The sequence below is a fragment of the Coregonus lavaretus genome (assembly GCF_964263955.1).
Source record: "Coregonus lavaretus genome assembly, chromosome: 9".
Classification (NCBI taxonomy): domain Eukaryota; kingdom Metazoa; phylum Chordata; class Actinopteri; order Salmoniformes; family Salmonidae; genus Coregonus; species Coregonus lavaretus.
In genome coordinates this window covers 42,408,162-42,431,078 of record NC_139996.1, presented here as the reverse complement: position 1 = coordinate 42,431,078, position 22,917 = coordinate 42,408,162, and the positions used below count along the sequence as shown (strand labels likewise).

The following is a 22,917-nucleotide window of genomic DNA, read 5'->3' as shown; positions in this document are numbered from 1 at the left end:
AATGAATAAAAACACGAACATTGTGCCTACTGGTTTGCTTAATATAAGTAATTAGAAATTATTCATACTTTTATTTTTGAGACTTAAGTCCATTTTAGTAATTACATTTACTTTTGATACTTAAGTGCATTTAAAACCAAATACTTTTAGACTTTTACTCAAGTAGTATTTTACTGGGTGACTTTCACTTTTACGGGAGTCATTTTCTATTAAGGTATCTTTACTTTTACTCAAGTATGACAATTGGGTACTTTTTCAACCACTGCTGGAAACATAGGAATTGGGTTTACTCTCTGAATTGACTGGAACTTAAATGGAAGTGACCTCAACATTGGTTAGTACACTTCGGACATAACCACACCTGGGATTTGAACTCACAACCTCTTAAATGACAGCAACCTGAATGTCCTGCCAGAGATCGCCCACAGATTTATTGGCAAGAATGCATTTCTGCACTTTGCGAAAAGTTGCCTGGAATCAAGTCAATAATTGTGTGATTATCTGACAACGGCAACTAAAAAGTAGCAGTGCTCATGGAAACATACAAGTAAGATTCATTCAGATCAAGCATAAACACATGATAGCCGACACCCGCATATCTGGTGTTTTGGCAGTGTCTGAGGTGTAACTGCGTTAGAGCTGTCAAATTAGTGAGCGGCTGCTTGTGTGGTTATTGTCACGAAGCCACACCATCCTACTCACATTAGAGGTCAGCATGTGGGAGAAGTCAGAGCTCAGGGATGATAGACGCATTTCCCACTAGTAGAGGGCCGATCAAGTGGCTTTTTCCTTGTTGTATGTGGTAAATTCCCACTTCCTACTTGGTTACGAATGCAGCATTAGGTACAATCATTACTGCACATTGAAATGTATGTGGAGGCAATGTGCTGGTGGGGTCTCATTAGCATATTTGGCAGCATGGTCTAAATTATGTTGTATTTGTGCAAGTAGATGAAAGTTGAGCACCTCATTTGACACTGTCAGTTCTGCAGTTTTTGTAAGAACCTGTGACAATCAAGAGCTGCGCTGTTAAGAGGTAATTGTGCATTTTCCAGTAGCTTAATGGCAGCTACCTAACAGGAAGGTAATGTTTAATGTTCAATAACTTACTGTCAACTAGTTACAAGTGTGTTATTGTCAAATTCACAGTAATTTACTGTAGCTAATCCATCACACTCACTGACCTTACCGGTAGGAAAGTGAGTGTTATAATTACACGCAGACCAGCTATAAATGAAATATTGTATGGATCTTTGGTATAACCTGCATTTACGACAGCCTTTAAAAATGCTGCAGAACTGACAGGTTGTCAACAGAAGAGTCAGTGAAGGCACAGCAGGTTACAGGCAGAATTTTGCAAGTAAGTTACTGTGCCTTTTACAACAACTTAGTGACAGGTAGTTTCCAGGTAACAATTTCACAGTGCAGCTCATTACTGACACATTCAGAACAGACAGTGTCGTAGTAGGTGTGCTGCTTGCATCGGCATAACCACCAAATACTTAAACACTTCAACTGACGGTTGGCACAAACACACATATATTTGAACATACCCCAAAATATGCTAATGCACCAACCAGTACATTGCCCCCACTTATGAAAGTGCAGTGATGATTGTACCTTATATTCAAAATATTGGGTAGAAAAAAGTCCCATTATACCTACAAGGTACCAAACTGCAGTGGTCTAAGGCCACTAGAGATCCTGGTTCGAATCCAGGCGCTGTTGTAGCCGGCCGCGACCGGGAGACCCATGTGGCGGCGCACAATTGGCCCAGCGTCGTCCAGGGTAGGGGAGGGAATGGCCGGCAGGGATGTAGCTCAGTTGGTAGAGCATGGCGTTTGCAACGCCAGCGTTGTGGGTTCGATTCCCACGGGGGGCCGGTATGAAAAAATAATAATGTATGCACTCACTAACTGTAAGTCGCTCTGGATAAGAGCGTCTGCTAAATGACTGTAAATATGTGTACCTGTGAATTGTAGCTTTGACCTTGTTGTACCCCAGGTAACAACACTAACCATACCCTTATTTTTTGATAGTGTGTTAATATATGTTCCAAAAAACATTGACGCACTCTCAACCAAGAGGTTGCAACTTCAAATCCCCAAAGAATGTATGTATACTCTACTTCAAGTGTCTTTGAGCACTGCCAGTTTTACGTTAGTGGTGATAATTTGACAATTATTTACTTGATTCTGGGCAGTTTTTAGCAAAGTGCAGAAATGCATTCATGTGGCCATAGGTCACACTCACAGTTCTGGTCGTGTAACTGCACTGCAGCAGGATATCTTAGGTTGCTAGCAACCAAGAAGTTATGAGTTCAAATCCCATTTAAGGCTGATTCATAGTAAGGATGTCCTAAAAACATCCTTGGGGAATTAGATAAAACCTGCTTGGGGACCATGACTGTTAACATTGAATTAATGTAAATGATGCCTTTCAAAGTAAAATATTCTAAATTACATTTGTCACCTGGGTTTTCAAATGTTGTCACGTGTAGTGTCACATTAACTTCACATGAGATCATGTTCTCACGTGGTTACATATTGTCACATGTGTAGTAGTTTTATGTTATAACATGTTGCTTCAAATGCTGTCACATGTTGCTTCACATGTTGTCACATGTTTTCACATTAACTTAATATTAAATCACATGTTCACATCTGAAATTCATGTGCTTTTCCGTAAGAGAAAGATGTCCTCCTGTATGGCCAGCTCAAGACCCCTGTCTCAACACTTTTTACTAAGATACATTTTAATGAATTAACCCAGAATAATTCATCAGGTTCTGTTGCAATTCTTATGCTTCTTTTCAAACTAGAATGTTTTTACAATTAGTATGGTTTACACAACGATTCAAGATAAGCTTGTTTGTTACATGTACATTTATGACATTTTACTGTGGAGTTTTCCAGTGTGGGTGTATGCAACGTAACTGGGGGTGATTTATCCTTTCACGCTCTGTATTCGGACAAGAGCACGGCTCTGGTTGCTGCAGGGGCGAACCTGACACCCAGGCCACCATGAGTTACTACAGGTGTGTCACTAAACCCAACCTCTCCACAGGGACCCAGAAACGTCCCGATTCCCAAATGCACTGTACAAAAATAAGTCTTCTGAGAAAGTTAACTGGAGTAATATGCTCTTGTCATACTAGTGGGTGGGTGCCATTCTTTTCCCTCTGTCTCACCACCCCAGAATGAACACCATGTTAGTTTATTTAAATGCTACTTTTTTATCTAAGGTTACAGTACTGCTTGCTGGGGTGAATTATTCTGTAATTGATCTACATCCCTTCACAGAGATATGCACCTGCATGCTTCCTCACATGCCAGCAGAGGGAGCTATTGTCTTGACTTCATTCTTCACCATGGGCAACTGAGAGGACTGCGTAAAATGGGTTGATGGGTTTAGCTCAATGTGTCATTTTAGGAATGGACCATTTTCGGTTAGTGCCAAAGGCTCCATTTGTGGACTCCAAAACAATTTCAAAAAACGTTTGGGAGTCTAAACCCTATGCTCTACTGAAGGTCATGGTCTGAATATGAGATACTATGAGATCCCATAGGTCAGGAGAGTAGAAGCTTAGTGCTCTTCTCCTCTAATAGGTTTTTTAAAGAAGATTAGTCTTAAAGTCCCCCTAGTTGATGTCCCACTGAAACATCCCTTATCACTTAGCCTCACCACACCACGGTCCCCAAAGTTGTATCAAGACAAAAGTACAAACATGCATAGATTATCCTATTACAGTTTTCTTTTATCGCTTTGGTACTATTTTCACAGGTAAACTCAAAAAACTCAAAACAAATCATCATAAATGCATTTTTTCACAACTTTAAGCACATTTTCAATTGACTAAATACAACACACAAAATCACACAGTAACTTTTTGACCAAACCTAATCATTGTTTAATCTAGAAATACCTTTCATATAAAGTAATTGCCTTTCACAATGCAATGCTCATAATACTTTGAATATGATTCTCTTCTCATTTGATTAAATACATTTTACCATCACTTAATCCAACTGTGCTTAATGGTTAATCACTTAACCTTTGGTAAACCTAGAGATTTTAAACAGGTTTGTCTACTATATATGTATTTTGAGTACAGAAATAAAATGTGTGTTTGTAAAGTATAAACATGTATGATACATGATATTCATACATAATGACTACTCGTTATTGCTAATTGATTTCACATAGTGGTAACCACAATTGGTCACCATATAAAAGGATGTTTGTGAACACTTGCAATTTCTTTCAACATGGAGCAGGATAGACAGCAAGGGAGAGGAAGAAATCAAAGAGTTCATGGATAAGGGGCCCATCAGAGAGGTGGGAATGGGCCCCCGTCAAAGAGGTGGGCATCAGAGAGATGGAGGAAGACGGCAGGGAACTGTTGTCTAATGAAGTCCGGGCCATCGTCGTTGACAATGTGTTAAACAGAGGCCTTACCATGGCAAAAGCTGCCAGATTAGTTCACCCCAATCTGAAAAGATCAACTGTCAATTCGATCATGAGAACATTTCACCAAGAAAGCCGGTAAGTATGCAGGATTTTACCATTAGATTTTCAGTAAATGACATTGCAATGCATGTAAATTCACAAAACATGTTACAGTAATCTTACAGTATGATCTATTGACAGTATACACTGTTCTACCCTCAGAATTGACAGAAGACCCCATGGTGGTGGCAGTTGCCGTGTGCTGACCTACCAGCAGGAGTGGGCAGTGGCGGAAATGGTGAGGGCCAGGAATTACATACGGCTGTCCGAAATAAAGCAGGCCATTGAGGAGAACGATGACACCTTTGCCAATGTGGCATCCAGCCTGCCAACAATCGCCCGCCTTTTGAAGAGGCACCAGGTATCTATGAAACACATTTACCTGGTGCCTTTTGAGAGAAACAACGACTGAGTGAAACAACTGCAGGCCGAGTATGTTCAGGTACAGCACTATATACTCTATTACTGTTACTATTTCATTCACATGCTACTTCACAATATCCTATTGGAACTATACTGTAAAAATAACTAACCAAATATATTTTTAGAGGGTGATTGTGCCGTGGGCGGATATCTTTGTTGATGAAGCGGGCTTCAACCTGGCCAAAACTCGGCGCCGTGGGCGGAACCTCATCGGCCAGCGGGCGACCGTCCAAGTGCCTGAACAACATGGGGGAAACCTCTCCATGTGCGCAGCTATGTGTGAAGATGGTGTGGTAGGACGTAGGCCGTTACTTGGATCCTACAACGCTGCACACCTTATTGTGTTTCGCAATGAAATTGAGCAGGTCTGCCAAGGTGAAGGGGTCACCTATGTTATTGTGTGGGACAATGTCAGGTTCCACCATGCAGAGGTGGTTCAGGCATGGTTATGGGACCATCCCCAATGTGTGACCCTACTGTATACCTTTCCTCAACACTATTGAGTCTTTTCTCAGCATGGAGGTGGAAGGTGTATGATCGCCATCCCATGAGAGTGCCACCCTCCTTCTGGCCATGGATGAGGCATGCGATGACAATGCAGACCAATGTCAAGCGTGAATTCGCCATGCCAAAAGGTTTCCGCGGTGCATGAACAATGAGGACGTTCACTGTGATGTGGATGAGAAGTTAAGGCCAAATGCTCAAGATAGGCGTGATACAAATTAATGCGTGCTAAAGGTTGTTTTATTTTCATCTAATTTGTTTCATTTAATTTCTTACATTTCATTACAGACCGTGCACCTATGTTGTAATTATATTTTTTGCATGAATGATTGTAGAGGATGTCGTCATTGATCACACCTTTGATTACACATTGGATAGATATTATGGAAATTATAGGTTCTGTCAATTTTGTTGTGTATTGCCCAATGTTATTGACTGTACGTTTTTTGTTTGTTTATTCCATATGTAACTCTGTTGTTTTTATCGCACTGCTTTGCTTTATCTTGGCCAGGTCGCAGTTGTAAATGAGAACTTGTTCTCAAGTTCTCAACTGGTTTACCTGGTGAAAAAAACGAACGTTACTTTGAGCACTTCTAAGGGCAATTTGAAACAAATCTGCATTGTTATTGGCTAAACTGATTGTAAAACGACTAATTTGAAAATATATCATGTTTTTTTGGTGATTAAACCAATGTTCTCATAACATTTCACAATAAACTAATATTTTGAATCAATGTTTGTGGTGAGAGATGTTTACAATCCAAATGAATGCACAATGACAGGTTTTGAATGAGTGACTGGCTGCGTTACAAGTGTGACCAGTTTGGCGTTTTGTATTAAGAGTTGTGAAAATGTACCGCATACTTGTGAAAATGGTACCAAAGCGATAAACTATTTTCAAAAAGGTGTGTGTGCGTCGGAGCATGCTGTGCATTTTTGCTGTGTGCGTTCATTCGGTATTCATTCGCTCCCTCCTGCTTAGCTCCTGTGCTAGAGTGGCCGGGCGGGATTTGGCAAGCGTGTTTTTGTTTATGTTGGAGGGGAGTATCAGGCTTTGCTAGATGTCAGCACTGCCTTCGCTAAACAGTTTTTTTATTTTTTTTAATCATCCACTGATTGGATGGACAAGAGCCTGTCTCCAGAAATCACTATAATCCTCTTAGATAAAACAAACCCTTCATCCAATCCTCTGCTTCGATCCTCCCTCCCCCTCTACTTTCCCTCCATCCACCCCTCCCTTCCTCTCTCTCCTATCCCCATCTCGGGTGGGGTGTGGAGTTTTAATCCCAGTAGGTTACGCCCTAAATGTAATGACAGTAGGCAGCGCCGGAATGTCGACAAATCAATGGCTGCTGCATGCATCCCTCCCATTTTTCTGAGTGTTATTTTCTCATCGTTGTCAGTGTGACGGCACGTCTGTCTGGTCTGTGCATAACCAGGAGGGGATCCTTCACCGCCAGGACGCAGAGAGGAACTACAGTAACTAGATCTTGTGAATGACCACCATGCAACTTCTGATGAATACTTATTGGAGTGTCGTCTTCATGGTTGATTGACAGGTCACAAGAATCGCAATAGTTCCTCTTCATTGTGTCATATTGGAGTGTTTGGCGCTTCTCAACTTGTAACACTAGAAGGCAACACTTCTAACATCAACAGGAGAAGGTTGTAGTGCTTTAGGATTGTAAAGAGGAGAGGTTGGCCTGTGGTTGTGAGAGGATGAGAAGATAACGCGAAAGAGTTGGGGAGGACAGGATCCAGACCGCATTCAACACAGTCAAAAAGGACGTCATGGGGCTTCCACTTCCTTTAGCCGAAATGAGGACACTTTCCCCCACAGACACATTGATGTTCCTCGACACTTTCTTGAGGCTTGCTGATCCTGAGGTGTGTTGTCGTTTTCTTGTGTGCTGACTGAGACATTGGAAAGGAGCCATAGATACCGGACCGGTACAGATGTCTTCCTCAGGCGACACAGTGGACCAAGGCAGGATGGGACTAGCACCCAGAGCCGACACAGTGGACCAAGGCAGGATGGGACTAGGAACCAGGGCCGACACAGTGGACCCAAGCAGGATGGGACTAGGACCCTGGGCCGACCCAGGCAGGATAGGACTAGGACCCAGGGCCGACACAGTGGACCCTGATAGGATGGTACTAGGACCCACGGCCGACACAGTGGACCAAGGCAGGATGGGACTAGGACCCTGGGCCGACCCAGGCAGGATAGGACTAGGACCCAGGGCTGACACAGTGGACACAGGCAGGATGAAACTAGGACCCAGGGCTGACACAGTGGACCCTTACAGGATGGGACTAGGATCAGGTGAAGTAACGAACAGGCTGGGACCCAGGGGGACTCCAGCGGGGCTGAGGTTGGGCCTGTGGATCCTGTGTTTCAGCTGGTTTTGCTTCACTGCTCACGCTCAGATGAAGATACCACCTGAGACGTGAGTAGCCCCTTAGCGCTATCATGTAGTACTGCTCACCTCCAACAGTCTCTCCTTTAAAGTTTCTATTCACACAGGCTACTGAGGCTTTGTGTGTCAGCTACACCTCAGATGTAGAGGCATAAGGGCGCTAAATCTATGCTGACCAATTCACTTAGAGCAGTGGTATTATTACTATACTATCTCATATATATCTTTCCCTGTTGGTCCAGCACTGTATGATCTATAGCAATCCTCTAGTTGGCCTTTGATGTTGATGAGTCTCCACATTTTTATCAGCACCTTGTCACCCTGAGATTCAAGTGACTGACTTTCACAGTACACTTCTAACAAATGTAATTGTTGCACTTGGAAAATGTTTGAGGAAGCACATTCTCTGACCAGCCGAATCCAGCCCAGTTATAGTAGAGGGACAAAAGTGTCTGCTAAAAGGCATATAAGGAGGAGGATGTCTAGGTTGAATCTCTATTCCAATATGGTCTGTCTGACTGGCTGGCTGGTTATTGTTGATTATCTGCAGTCAGCTGCCGTTCGGTTTGTTTCAAGGCCTGATTACATATTGACCCTGATTCCTCTCTCCTCTCCCTCTGCTTCACTCCCTCCGCTATAATTGAACCACATCCAACTGTCACCAAAATCACAGCACCTAAAAAGGTCCCATGAGCCAGGGAGATTAATCACGCTTGAGTCCCACACTCTGCACTCTGCTCTCAGCCCGTCTGGCCCTGTGTCCACGCTCATCTCTCATCCCACCACATTAGGGGACAGTGCCAGCGGTCAGTCAGGCCAGTTCCACAACATGATTTGATGTGATGTGATTCGTCATCCGCCGTCAAAGCCAGGATTTTTTCCCCTTGTGGAATTCAGCCACCGTTTTCCTTTGCTGGAAGAGAACACACATCATCATCAGGTCACTGTGGGCGATCATCAGGTCACTCAGTGTGCTGATGTGATGGAGTGTTTGACACGTGGTTTACTACATTACATATCCCTTCATCCCATGTGGGACGAGGCTAGCCTTGTCTTTGTGGTAAAATGCATCACTATTTCCCCAAGGCACAATGGGGAGAGCTGGCTGTTCTGTGCTTGTCTGTGTTTCTGTAGATTAGATTTGTAGGCCAATACAGGGCTGGCATTGGACACAGGATATTCTCCTGAGCTTACATACATTTAAATCCTTGAGTCAGGCCGAATATCATATTGATTGACCCAAAGCTGTCTCGCTCTTCAAAGTTGCCAACAGATTATTGACGGCAGTTCCATTGGTTTTTAAGCCACTGTGTTACAGATAAAAGATACTTGACCCACTAACAGGCAACCTTTGGCATAGGACGTCATTGTCTTGCTTTTGCAACCAGTAATACATCTGACCATGATGACACAATAGACTTCATAATGACATCCTTGCAACAGGTTTTGCCCACCAAGTTAGTTTTTTACCAAGAAGCATTTCTCCCATAGGCTGCCAATTCCCAGTTCAGTCACTGCCAGTGGCTGTTTGTGCAGGAAGTGGTCCAAAGTGCCGGTCATATGATCAGTTGACCACTGTTATCCTGCAGGACACTGCCCTCACCAATTTGGTCCGGGACAGTATCCAGGGGTATCACACCACACTGGTAGACAGATGGTCATGCAGGTCGGAGTGTGTTGTCAGAGGAACCTCCTGTGAGCAGACCCGCATGTTAACTTGTACCCCACTGGGTCCATCACTGCCTGAAGCCTCAGCAGGACTGTGGTAGTCTGATCCGAGGTGTTATCACTGCAGACCTGGCATAATTATAGTTTTAACTATGCTTTGTGGAAAGTACCTATTTTTCCTGTGGAACCAATAGTTACTTTGGAGGTGACTACAACTATTTGAATACAGATCTCAGAAAGTGACTACTTTTCAAAACTATTTAATGCAGATCTGAGAAAGCAAATACTTTTTCAAAATATTTGAATACAGATCTCAGGAAGTGACTTCAACTAATGGCAGGGTTGTATCTGGAACTGCATGTTGAAGATAGAAAGAGAATGAATAGAGCACACACAATTTCATATACTATTCCAATCTCTCTGAGAGCCATATTTGATCTACACAATACATTTCTATCTGAACATTCTGTAAATGTCCATTCTCCTCAATGTCCATTGCCCCAGGTGTACATACAGTGCCTTGCAAAAGTATTCATCCCCCTTGGCATTTTTCCTATTTTGTTGCATTACAACCTGTATTTGAAATGGATTTTTATTTGGATTTCATGTAATGGACATACACAAAATAGTCCAAATTGGTGAAGTGAAATGAAAAAAAGAACTTGTTAAAAAAAAATCTAAAAAATAAATAACGGACAAGTATATTTGTTAGTGACAGAGAAATGGTTGTTGCATTCATCCATTTTCGATCCTATTGTCTTCACCAATTGAGCTCCTAAGCGAATAAAGTTTTGAACACAATACCACACTCTAAATCAGGGATGAGGAACTTTGATGGGGGTGGGTGCCACAAAAAATCTGAACTCATCATGAGGGGCTGCAGTTTTAGAGTTAATTTTGTGCAATTCTACACATTGTGCCATGGTGTGTAGAGAAAATGCTGCTGTTTTATAGCTAGTTTGCTGCAATTCTAAACATTTTGCCACAGGGTGGAGAGAAATGTTTGCTGTTTTTAAGATGATATCTGAGTGAGACTGACTAACAAAATCAATGGGGGCCCTCCGGGGTTAATTCGACCTTGATTACTACAAGTTTAGATAGCTGGCCGCTAGACTAACTTACCAATCAAAAATGTTTTGCTGACATGGGCTAATTGAGTGACTATGAGTGACTGACATAAGAGAAAAACTGTTGATGTACAATCAAATTTCGAAATTGCACCTTGTGTATTCTATTATTCTACCTCGCAACAGTAAGTTGGGACCCCGAATGTATCCGAGAGCCTTCAAAAGGGTCCGCCAGTTGCCCATCCCTGCAAGAAAAAGAAATGCTGGGTAAATAGTGGACAGAACACACTTAAAGTCGATTTATGCTTTGTAAGTGACGGTGCGGAGGCTCCATACGGAGGGCGTGACGCAATTGCGGAGCCTCCGGAGTTCAGCGGACGCCAAATCAAGCTCCATACAGCAATGCCGTGCACCTCCCAAAAAATGTATAATGCGGAGGACTCCGTATAGCGCCGTATAGCTCCGCATTGACATGATTGGTTGACGATAGGTGGGGGCGGTACGTCGTGTATAAATACAAACTCCTTTCCTTGACAACTTCTTTCACAACAGCTCTGCTCTGCTTCGCGAAGTTCAATAATATGAATGCCCTGACTTCTGCAGAGGCCGCATTCCCGTAAATGCTGTACGTCCAATGCAGACTCCGGATTGACCATGCTGCTAGCTTTAGTTGGGTTGTTTTCTTTGAAGACTGGAGACATGGCTTAGTAGGGGCTTGGCCTTCAGATAGTTATTTTTGGCCACCAGTGAGAGTAAATGTAATTCCTGTTAAGTTTGTACACTGCACATTTGAATTTTCCTTCAATATGTTTTGCATATTACATATTTGTATATAAATGTGATAACTTTATTTAAATATTATAACAAATTGGTAAGTCTCCCAACATTGGGATATGCATGGACACTTGAGGAACTCATACTTCTGTGTAAGCCTCATAACAGCTACAAAAGTATCAGTACTGAACCTTAAAATATTTTGACAATACAACAGAACATGAACCGGAATTACATTTACACTCACGGCTGGCCAAAAATAACTATTTAAAAGCCACACCCCTACTAAACCACGCCTCCAGCATCAATAACCCAACAACCCAACTAAGTGACCCAACTGTCTGGGTCAAAATAACCCAATGTGTGTTCAGTCCAATATTTACCCAAATTGGGTTGTTTTTAATCCAGCATTTTTTTTGTGCATACGTATTTCATAAGGCCTTATTTGGAGGGCCTAGTTTTACCCTAATACAGGGGCCTGAAACTCATACATTTACGTCATTTAGCAGACGCTCTTATCCAGAGCGACTTACAGGAGCAATTAGGGTTAAGTCCCTTGCTCAAGGGCACATCGGCAGATTTTTCACCTAATCGGCTCGGGGATTAGAACCAGCGACCTTTGGGGTACTGGCACAACGCTCTTAACCACTAAGCTACCTGCCGCCCACATGTTTTTTTGAACCAAAACTACACCCATCGTTATCATATTTCCTAGAATGCTCTATTGCAGGTTGATTTTTTTAAATGGTTTGTTTCAATATCTACGTTTGTGCATGTACATTGATTGATTGATTAATCTTATGCTATACAAAAATAAATAACATACATTTTCTAAACTAATCCCATCGGTTAGTTCGATTTTTTTCACCCTTTACTGAAATGTTTGTTCAGGTTCAAAAGCTTTAGCTAATTATAGGGCACACAACTTTGTAATAAATCCATTATTGTGCAATTGTAAAGCAATTTTCTAAGTTCTATGTAACAATAATGTTGCTATTGTAATAATCACAAAGTTACTACACATGTTGCTGTATTACCTTATGTCTCACTTATTATGAAAATATATGTTATGTCATTTTGAAGCTGCAAAAGTGGTCTATAATGTTGAGGGGATTCCATGCCCCTCATGTATTTAATTCTAGCTATAAACTATATTAAGTTGAATATCTAAGAATCCTCCAAACCATGTGCTTATGATCATATCTTTAGACTAATTCAACTAACTGTTGTAGTTTTTGGTTCTTCGTAAAAAATTTGGCAGCCATTAAGTACATTTTGTTTGTTTTCAAATAACTTGCATATATTCAAATACCTTCAAATATTCTTAGTTTTTCTGAGACTCGTATGTGAATATCAAAGAAAATAGTTGCCTTTTAGTTGAAACTCTATATAAACTACAGTATATTCAACTACCTTGAGCATTTTCAAAGTTTGTTCTTTTCAAATAAACTACAAAATACAACTATTTTCTGCCCAGGTCTGTATCACTGTACTTTTCATAGCCACATTTATATAACATACTGCTATCGTGAATTAGAGAGGAATGGTGGATTAACTGTAGTCAGGAGTTGGAGTGGTTGTATTTTGTGAATGAGCGTTGCTTGATTTGAGACAGTATGTTAACAGATTGTATGTATTTTCCTAGGTTGAAGCAGTCTGCTTTGATATTGCTCATACAGCCAGACACACACACGCATGCAAACATGCAAACAAACACACGCAAACACAAACGCACAAATGTAATACACAATAGTTCTGCGTAACAGCAATGTACAGTGTGTATGTGTCACGCTGGGACCCTTTAACCACATCAGCTGATCCTATATATGATCCTATATACAGTTTTGTCCTGAGCTGAGCCATGGTGCCATAATCTCTGTGTGGGCTCTATAGCCTACAGGCTGCAACACCTGTATCTCCCAGCCCAGTTCCTAGCTCCCAGCTCCTGTCCTAGGCTGCACAGCCCCAGTCAGCTCTATTGTCTGTCTGCTGGCCTCCTTTTCTAATGAGACCATGTCAGCTCTTCCAGCCCAGCCTAACTTCCAACTCCTCCGCCAGTCTGGCCCCAGTCTGCTGGCCCCTGTGTTCCAGTGCCCCAGTGCCCCGTCAGGCCAGAGGGGGCCAGCTAGCTCACCCACTTCACCTCTAAAGACTCTCCTGTTAATCAGTAAGCACCCGTGAGAGTAAATGTAATTTCTGTTCATCTTTTCTGTTGTGTTGTCATCACATGTTAAGGTTGAACACTGACAGGGTGGTGCTTTCAGATGCAGAGTAGCCTATGTTTTGCAAGCATGGAGAGGCCGGAGATAGCCAGACTAGTAAATTGGGCTATGGAACAGAAGTTAGGTATTGGAAAAAAGCCATCAGTGCGTGTTCTGCAAACAGTACAGCGGATGAAGGCACGGCATGAGCGTGGTGAACGAATAGACATGGTTATGGACAGCAAGGAAGGAGAAGAGCCAAGTGCAGAGGGAAGATGTGTGTTGAAAAAGAATGGTGCCAAGTACAAACCGTACTCTGCTGTTTCTGATGGCTCAGAAATTGAATGTGAAGACAGTGAGGATGAATTACCTGTGGTGGCAGGTGTGGTGAAGACCTCAGAGTCCGATCCTCTCCCCGACCGTCATGCAAAGGATGATTCTGGCCCAGTGGATCCCTGCCTTTTGGCTGACCCATATGTAATCTCAGGCTGGGTAGAAAATAATTTGGGTACTGTTAAATCAGTGAAAGTAGCTCGAAGTGAACTTGTGTTGAAGTGAACTTGTGAACTTGTGTTTCTTCCATCCAGAGGGTGCAGGCGCTATGCGTCACGTGCCTCGGGACAAGACCTGTGACTCTCCGGAGCAGGGTGCCTTTGAAAGGAGCGATTACTGGGGTGGGGTTAAGTGTTGAGGTGGAGCAACTAAAATTGAAGATTGCCTGTGATTGTGACACTCACCGTTTGGTGCGACGCAGACCCGGTGGCGAGCGTGGTGAAACTGAGAAGACACTGTCTGTCCTTTTGAGTTTTGAAGCAGAGTATTTACCTGACAAAGTCATATTGGGATATCTCGTGAGAGCTTTTGTGCCGAAACCACTAAGGGTTTTCAGATGCCAAGCTTATGGTTATGTTGCAGCAGGAGGGAGATTCTGAGATGTGAGAAGTGTGCAGGAGGGCATGGGACAAAGGGATGTGTAGTATCGTGGAAAAAACTGTGTGTGTCAATTGTGGGTGTGCCCATGTTGCTGGGGATCAGAAGTGCCTGGTGCAAGAGAGACCGGTTGTGGTTGCCAGGGTCAGAGTAGAACAGAAGGTGTTGTATGCTGAGGCAGTGAAGAGAGTAGCGGATGATGGGCTAAGGTGAGTAAGTAGTAGGTCTAAGACAATACGGAGTGATACAAATTTGTGCTTCAGTAAGGTTGGCTTCTTAGCATTCATTGCCATGATTATCAACTGTACCACAGAAATGGAACATAAATCACAGAAAATAGGTGTTGTGGTGGCAGCTGCAGAGAAGTACTTGGGTGTAAAAAGTTTTACTGCAGAATATTAACAAGGTGTGTTGAACGAAAGAGTCCCGTCCTCCCAGGCCATCGACCTGGTGTAGGATCAGGAAGGGTCAAAGTAGTGGAATAGGGTATGTTTTTTTTTGGTGGTATATAGGTATAGGGTTAGTTGGTGGTGTAATTTTTCACTTTACCCCTTCCTTTTTATTTTTGTATCACAAAATGTAAAGTGATCGACCACACACTCCTGCACAGTAGGTGGCGGCATGCACAAACAAAATGTGCGAATGCCATGATAGCAAAGAAGAAGAAGAAGATTGACAGTTTTGTAGCTTCCATGTCATTTAGCAGACGCTCTTATCCAGAGCGACTTACAGGAGCAATTAGGGTTAAGTGCCTTGCTCAAGGGCACATCGACAGATATTTCACCTAGTCGCCTCGGGGATTAGAACCAGCGACCTTTCGGTTACTGGCACAACGCTCTTAACCACTAAGCTACCTGCCGCCCCAGAGGTGAATGAGTTCCTCAAGAGCCTATGCAAATCCCAATGTTGGAATATTTACCACTCTATTACTGTATGTAGTCAGAAAAGTTAACATTATATTAGAATATGTAATATGCATAAATATTCAAAGAAAATTGACATTTCTAGTGTACAAACTTAATATGATGAACAGGACTGACATTTACTCTTATGGGTGGCCAAAATGTACTATCTGAAAGCCAAGCCTCCAATAAGCAACACCTCCAGTCTTCAGTGTATAAGCGTTAATCTGTGATGCTTTTGCGAAAAGATATGCATCATGTCACAGGGGTTCCTCAAATAACCTTTTCATAGGGGTTCCTCAAGGTACCTTTTTGACCTGAAAAGGTTCCCCCACAGTGGCAATCTTTTGCACCCCAAAAGGTTATTCGAGGCTCCTTTACTAGATTGAGCCCTGTTTCATGTGACAGTAATACAATGGCTTAGAAAGGTGTTCTGTATAATCCCTCATAAATGTACATGGTAAAATCTGATATTCCTATCTCAGGATTCTACACAACATCTGGACAAAAGAACAAAGAGTTATAAAGAAATATCAGATGAGGTCATGAGGAGCAAACAAATAACATTCCACAGCATTCTATTTGATTTCCATACAACACCACTTTGCTAGTCTGTCTGTTGACATGCAGAGCTCCAATAAAGAGAGAGTTCTATAGGTGGCTTAAAATCATAGCCGCGGGAATTAGAGGTACTGAGGATGCTGCAGCACCCCCTGAAAAATCAGAATACAAAACAAATATTAATAAAAAACAAAAGTAGTGCACTGGGCCTTTACTAGTCCTGTATTAGCGGACCGATATAGCCATCTGTAGCGCGGGCAACTTTTTTTTCAGCATCCCACGGCTATACTTAAAAACGAATCATGTGTTTGAGGGGCACCTGGAACCTTCTACTGACCTACATCAACCATGGACAGATTAAACAAATTGGCATTGCAGTTGTAATATTCATGGTCTTTTTTGGCACATGCGTCCTGTCTGGGTTTTGAGTGTCATGTAGACAGCAAGGCTAAAATCTTGATGATTATATTCTGTCATGGACATGATGATAGATTATCTATTATCCCTCACTATCCTTCATCACCTCTCTCTCTCTCTCTCTCTCTCTCAATCTCTCTCTCTCTCTCTCTCTCTCTCTCTCTCTCTCTCTCTCTCTCTCTCTCTCTCTCTCTCTCTCTCTCTCTCTCTCTCTCTCTCTCTCTCTCTCTCTCTCTCTCTCTCTCTCTCTCTCTCTCTCTCTCTCCTCTCTCTCTCTCTCTCTCTCTCTTTCTCTCTGTCTATTGCAGGGTCCAAGTTTGGGCAAATATCCTTTCAGTGCAACTACGCGAGGCTACCACAAGATACTCGGGAGCTAACATTCTGCAAAAGGTAAAATATGGGTGTTTTGGGGGGTTGATCACTAAACGAGAATGAGACCGAATTAAAATCAACCACAGGACAAAAACAACATGCAGTATTGTGTCTGAACCCACAACATAGTATTCCCCACTAACCACACATATTCTCTGCCATTTCAACCTGAGATGGTCCATAACATCCCACTGATCACCATCTGCCCCATACTTTCCTTGTCTCATCACATGTACTAACCTCCTGTGGCGCCCCATATTCTCCTCTAACACCACACACTAAAAACAAATGGTTCTATATAGTGCCAAATAAGGCTTATTTTACTGGTAACCATAGCGGAAGGTTCTTTTTCTGAAGGTTCTAAATGGAACCTGTATGGTGCTATAAAGAACCCTTTCCTAAGTTTATATAAAGAACCATTAATAAAAGCACCCAAAAAGGTTATTTATACATTATTCTTTATAGAACCTTATATAACCACTATGGACAATGGTTCTATAAAGAACCTTTTTCAATCTCAAAAGTTATTTGTAGAACCATACAGTTCTTTAATCTGGATTAATAGCCATATTATATTGTTAAAATTCCATAGGTTTTATTGTGTTTATTAACAAGTTGAATCAGGTGTGCTAGCTCTGGCACAGCTGGGGACCCTGAGGAGAGAATTGAGAACTACGGACTTAGTCAACCATTTTCTATAGACACAAGGCCATACGTCTTTCACAAGACACCCTCACTGGCCATAGTTATACATAACATGCAATCGCATAACACCACAGATTAGATCAACTGTAATGACACTCTCACTCACGGTTGAACAAAAAGAGTTGTGACCAAACCATGCCCCAAAATATTTGAATGAGCCGCCGTCCCTACATTTTAATTATCACTAAAAGAGGAAATAACCCTTTCTTGAACTACAAAGAACCATTGAAGGGCTCAAAGGGTTATTTGGGTCAGTATGGTTCCACATAGAACCATCACCCTTCCCAAAGAACCTTTGAGGAACCCTAATTGTTTTGTGTCCACCCGCCAGCTCTGTCTCCAGGTTGGGTTGGGTTGGGTTGGAGTCAGTCAGTCAGTCAGTCAGTCAGTCAGTCAGTCAGTCAGTCAGTCAGTCAGTCAGTCAGTGAGTGAGTGAGTGAGTGAGTGAGTGAGTGAGTGAGTGAGTGAGTGAGTGAAAGGGAGATACTTGGCACAGCTAGTGGCCCAGGGCAGCTAGGATACTAACTGATGTAGTCTATGTTATATACTCTATCTACCTCAATATCTTCTATTCCTGACTTTATAATGACCATTGTGTACTCATTGTACCTGTGAATTGCCAGAGGAAAAATACCTGAATCAATCAGTTCCAAGAGAGAATGCTACATGACAAGTTAGCATGGCAATGCTGCATTTGGAGCTTTATTTCATTTTCTGTACAAATGGGAAACCAGATGATCAAATATTACATATCAGACATACTAAAAAGACATGGTTGAACATCTCCCTTGTTCTTCTCAGAAATTCAGAGATGTAGAGTCCATTATAAAGATAGCGGACATCGATGGGAGAGCCCAAGTGAGGGAATTTTCAGAGGACATAGAGAGAATGCTGGGGTCCAAGATGAAGTCCGTTAAGGTGAGTACAAAGGTCAGATACAAGCCACACACACGTTGTTTAAAATCATTTTAACTACATAAGACAACCTTGGCGTTCCAAATGAGATCACCTCGCAGACAGGATTTAGCCATTGGGCCATCTGTTGATGTCCCTGCTATAGCATACCCTGTTTGCAATATGAGAGTAACCACCCCCAGAACATTAACCATGAGTATTGTGGTTGGGCTTGTGGTTTGCAAAACGTATTTGAATTAATATATCTTTATTTTCTCCTCAGCGGTTGGCTGAGTCTGCGGAGGATGCAGATTTGTACCACGAGTTCAACAAAACTCTACAGGTTTGTCATTCTATCTGTCTGTGGGAATATGAGGTCTCAGATGTATCAACGTAATGCTACTATGAGTATCACAAAGCTATTCTACAATACCACAATAGAGATAATGAAATGTCTAACCATCATGCACATTTTGATGACCACAAAAACACACAATGCCATGAGCAGAAGCCCGTTTCTGATAGAGTATACACTGCTAACTTACTCGACTTCCAATCATACTTGATGAATTTGAATGCAACTTTTCCAACTTCCTCGTGCTTTGTCCTTCTCCAGTTTGACTACTATAACTCCATGCTGGTGAACACAGTGGATGAGGATGGTAACTTCATAGAGCTGGGTGGGGAGTTTCCTCTGGAGGAGAATGAGCATTTCAACAACCTCCCAGTCAACACAATGCAGAGTGACGTACAGGTCCCCACCAATGTCTACAACAAAGGTGGCTGTGTGGTGAAGTTGAAACAGGCCCTTTGCAGGCCCTTGGATCCAAATCCTCACTTGATGCCCTTTGATGCAAATCCTAACTTATATATGAATATAACACATATTTTTTACATAAATCACACATTGAAATAACATTGGATTAGGTGTGGCGTAATCAGCCTTTAAAGTGAAAGATGTGAAAGAGTTGCTATAGGTGATGTTACACTTTCCATCTCACTCATTTTCTGCTCTCTCTACCTCCCCTGTGTAAAGATCCCTACATCCTCAATGGAATCTACATGTCGGAGGCTCTGAATGACGTGTTCATCAATAACTTCCAGAAAGACCCCACTCTCACCTGGCAGTACTTTGGCAGCTCCTCAGGATTCTTCAGAATCTACCCTGGTAAAGGACTAGGCAGATGACAACACTATGTTAATGTAATAGGCCCACAGCTCCATACAGCAGATAGCATAAATCAGCACAGAATAATGTTTAAATCTAGAGTAGAATGTTTCAGAAAAGATAGCACAGCAAAACATAAAAACATACTAGTATAGAGAAACCATGTCACCGTCGGCTCTCTTATGATGTAAATTGCAACAGTGTTGTAGAATTTAAATGGATGCAATGATGTTTGCTGACTGTAGGGATGGTGTGACTGTATTATTTATACAGGTATCAAATGGACTCCAGATTCAAATGGTGTGGCTGCGTTTGACTGCAGGAACCGTAACTGGTAAGCTACTATCTCTGCAATTAGTAGTGTCTAGGGTGGCCTTGCCCTTGACTATAGTAGGAAACTGCCCTGGTATTAAGGTGACAAGGGTAAGAGTTAGACACTATTACATGTTACCCTAAGACTCCCCTTCCGGAAACAACACATGGGTTCACATGTGGAAAATCTAATTATTTCATGTGAAATTTCCACATGTTTTGCACATGTGAAATCATGTGTTTTTGGAAAACTTCACGTGAAACCCTGTGTTTTTGGAACACTTCACATACAGTGGGGAAAAAAAGTATTTAGTCAGCCACCAATTGTGCAAGTTCTCCCACTTAAAAAGATGAGAGAGGCCTGTAATTTTCATCATAGGTACACGTCAACTATGACAGACAAATTGAGAAAAGAAAATCCAGAAAATCACATTGTAGGATTTTTTATGAATTTATTTGCAAATTATGGTGGAAAATAAGTATTTGGTCACCTACAAACAAGCAAGATTTCTGGCTCTCACAGACCAGTAACTTCTTCTTTAAGAGGCTCCTCTGTCCTCCACTCGTTACCTGTATTAATGGCACCTGTTTGAACTTGTTATCAGTATAAAAGACACCTGTCCACAACCTCAAACAGTCACACTCCAAACTCCACTATGGCCAAGACCAAAGAGCTGTCAAAGGACACCAGAAAAAAAATTGTAGACCTGCACCAGGCTGGGAAGACTGAATCTGCAATAGGTAAGCAGCTTGGTTTGAAGAAATCAACTGTGGGAGCAATTATTAGGAAATGGAAGACATACAAGACCACTGATAATCTCCCTCGATCTGGGGCTCCACGCAAGATCTCACCCCGTGGGGTCAAAATGATCACAAGAACAGTGAGCAAAAATCCCAGAACCACTTGGGGGGACCTAGTGAATGACCTGCAGAGAGCTGGGACCAAAGTAACAAAGCCTACCATCAGTAACACACTACGCCGCCAGGGACTCAAATCCTGCAGTGCTAGACGTGTCCCCCTGCTTAAGCCAGTACATGTCCAGGCCCGTCTGAAGTTTGCTAGAGTGCATCCAGAAGAGGATTGGGAGAAAGTCACATGGTCAGATGAAACCAAAATAGAACTTTTTGGTAAAAACTCAACTTGTCGTGTTTGGAGGACAAAGAATGCTGAGTTGCATCCAAAGAACACCATACCTACTGTGAAGCATGGGAGTGAAAACATCATACTTTGGGGCTGTTTTTCTGCAAAGGGACCAGGACGACTGATCCGTGTAAAGGAAAAATGAATGGGGCCATGTATCGTGAGATTTTGAGTGAAAACCTCCTTCCATCAGCAAGGGCATTGAAGATGAAACGTGGCTGGGTCTTTCAGCATGACAATGATCCCAAACACACCGCCCGGGCAACGAAGGAGTGGCTTCGTAAGAAGCATTTCAAGGTCCTGGAGTCTCCAGATCTCAACCCCATAGAAAATCTTTGGAGGGAGTTGAAAGTCCGTGTTGCCCAGCGACAGCCCCAAAACATCACTGCTCTAGAGGAGATCTGCATGGAGGAATGGGCCAAAATACCAGCAACAGTGTGTGAAAACCTTGTGAAGACTTACAGAAAACGTTTGACCTGTGTCATTGCCAACAAAGGGTATATAACAAAGTATTGAGAAACTTTTGATATTGACCAAATACTTATTTTCCACCATAATTTGCAAATAATTCATTAAAAATCCTACAATGTGATTTTCTGGAAAAAAAATTCTCATTTTGTCTGTCATAGTTGACGTGTACCTATGATGAAAATTACAGGCCTCTCTCATATTTTTAAGTGGGAGAACTTGCACAATTGGTGGCTGACTAAATACTTTTTTTCCCCACTGTATGATGATATTTCACATGAAGTTTCACATGTGGATATTCACAGGTGAACAAAAGCCTTTCACATGTGGATTCAAAAAAAGTTGTTAAGATAAACACACAGTGCTTTAAACAAACAGTGTTTTCAACTTACATATTTGACATACATGACTACATTGTACATGTTTATTTATACAGTAATTATTATAATTCAACATGTCCTTACCTGGGATTTTAACTCACAACCTCTTGGTTCATGGCATTCCGATCTTCCTGCTATGCCATCATGTCTGTGTCAGTAACTGATTTCACCTGTATTCCTACACTTTGGACTTCAAAGTAAATATCTTTGTTAAAAATACACTTATGAAAAACGATTATATTTGTCACAGTGATTCAGCAGTAACATTAAAACTGAATCATATGCCCCACCAACATTACACAACTATACAGAAAACCCTAAAATTGCTGATATAAGTCAATTAAATAAATGATGAGAGAATAGTCAGAATAACTGATAACTGAAATAGCAGTGCAGATGGCACTCAGAACCACATTCCTGTAAAGCTTAGAGAGGATCTCATGTTAAATCCTGTTGAAGTTATATGGTTACAGGTTAATCTGCCTCACCTAAAGCCCATTCTGGTGGGAAGCTGCTATAGACCACCAAGTGCTATCTGGATAACATGTGTGAAATGCTTGATAATGTACAGTGCATTCGGAAAGTATTCAGACCCCTTGACTTTTTCCATATTTTGTTATGTTACAGCCTTATTCTAAAATTGATTAAATAGTTTTTTTTTCCTCATCAATCTACACACAATACCCCGTAATGACAACGCAAAACAGCTTTTACAAAATGTAGCAAATTTTAAATAAAATAAAAACGGAAATATCACATTTACATAAGTATTCAGACCCTTTAATCAGTACTTTATTGAAGCACCTTTGGCAGCGATTACAGCCTCCGAGTCTTCTTGGGTATGATGCTACAAGCTTGGCACACCTGTATTTGGGGAGCTTCTCCCATTCTTCTCTGCAGATCCTCTCAAGCTCTGTCAGGTTGGATGGGGAGCATCGCTGCACAGCTATTTTCAGGTCTCTCCAGAGATGTTCGATCAGGTTCAAGTCCGGGCTCTGGCTGGGCCACTCAAGGACAGAGACTTGTCCCAAAGCCACTCCTGCGTTGTCTTGGCTGTGTGCTTAGGGTAGTTGTCCTGTTGGAAGGTGAACCTTCACCCCA

General features: G+C 42.0%; 1 protein-coding gene across 1 annotated transcript in view; it reads left to right on the top strand.

The window, feature by feature from the left end:
* Nucleotides 1-7,392: 7,392 nt before the first annotated feature.
* The window catches only part of LOC311135357 (voltage-dependent calcium channel subunit alpha-2/delta-4-like), a gene marked incomplete at its 5' end in the record, with an annotated part of 86,564 nt that continues 71,039 nt past the window's right edge, over nucleotides 7,393-22,917 (top strand). The window contains 7 exons of the mRNA XM_084169299.1: nucleotides 7,393-7,886; nucleotides 16,685-16,766; nucleotides 18,255-18,371; nucleotides 18,631-18,690; nucleotides 18,964-19,126; nucleotides 19,384-19,515; nucleotides 19,789-19,849. Of these exons, the coding sequence (XP_084025425.1) occupies nucleotides 7,393-7,886; nucleotides 16,685-16,766; nucleotides 18,255-18,371; nucleotides 18,631-18,690; nucleotides 18,964-19,126; nucleotides 19,384-19,515; nucleotides 19,789-19,849 (1,109 nt within the window). The remainder of the gene's footprint in view (nucleotides 7,887-16,684; nucleotides 16,767-18,254; nucleotides 18,372-18,630; nucleotides 18,691-18,963; nucleotides 19,127-19,383; nucleotides 19,516-19,788; nucleotides 19,850-22,917) is intronic.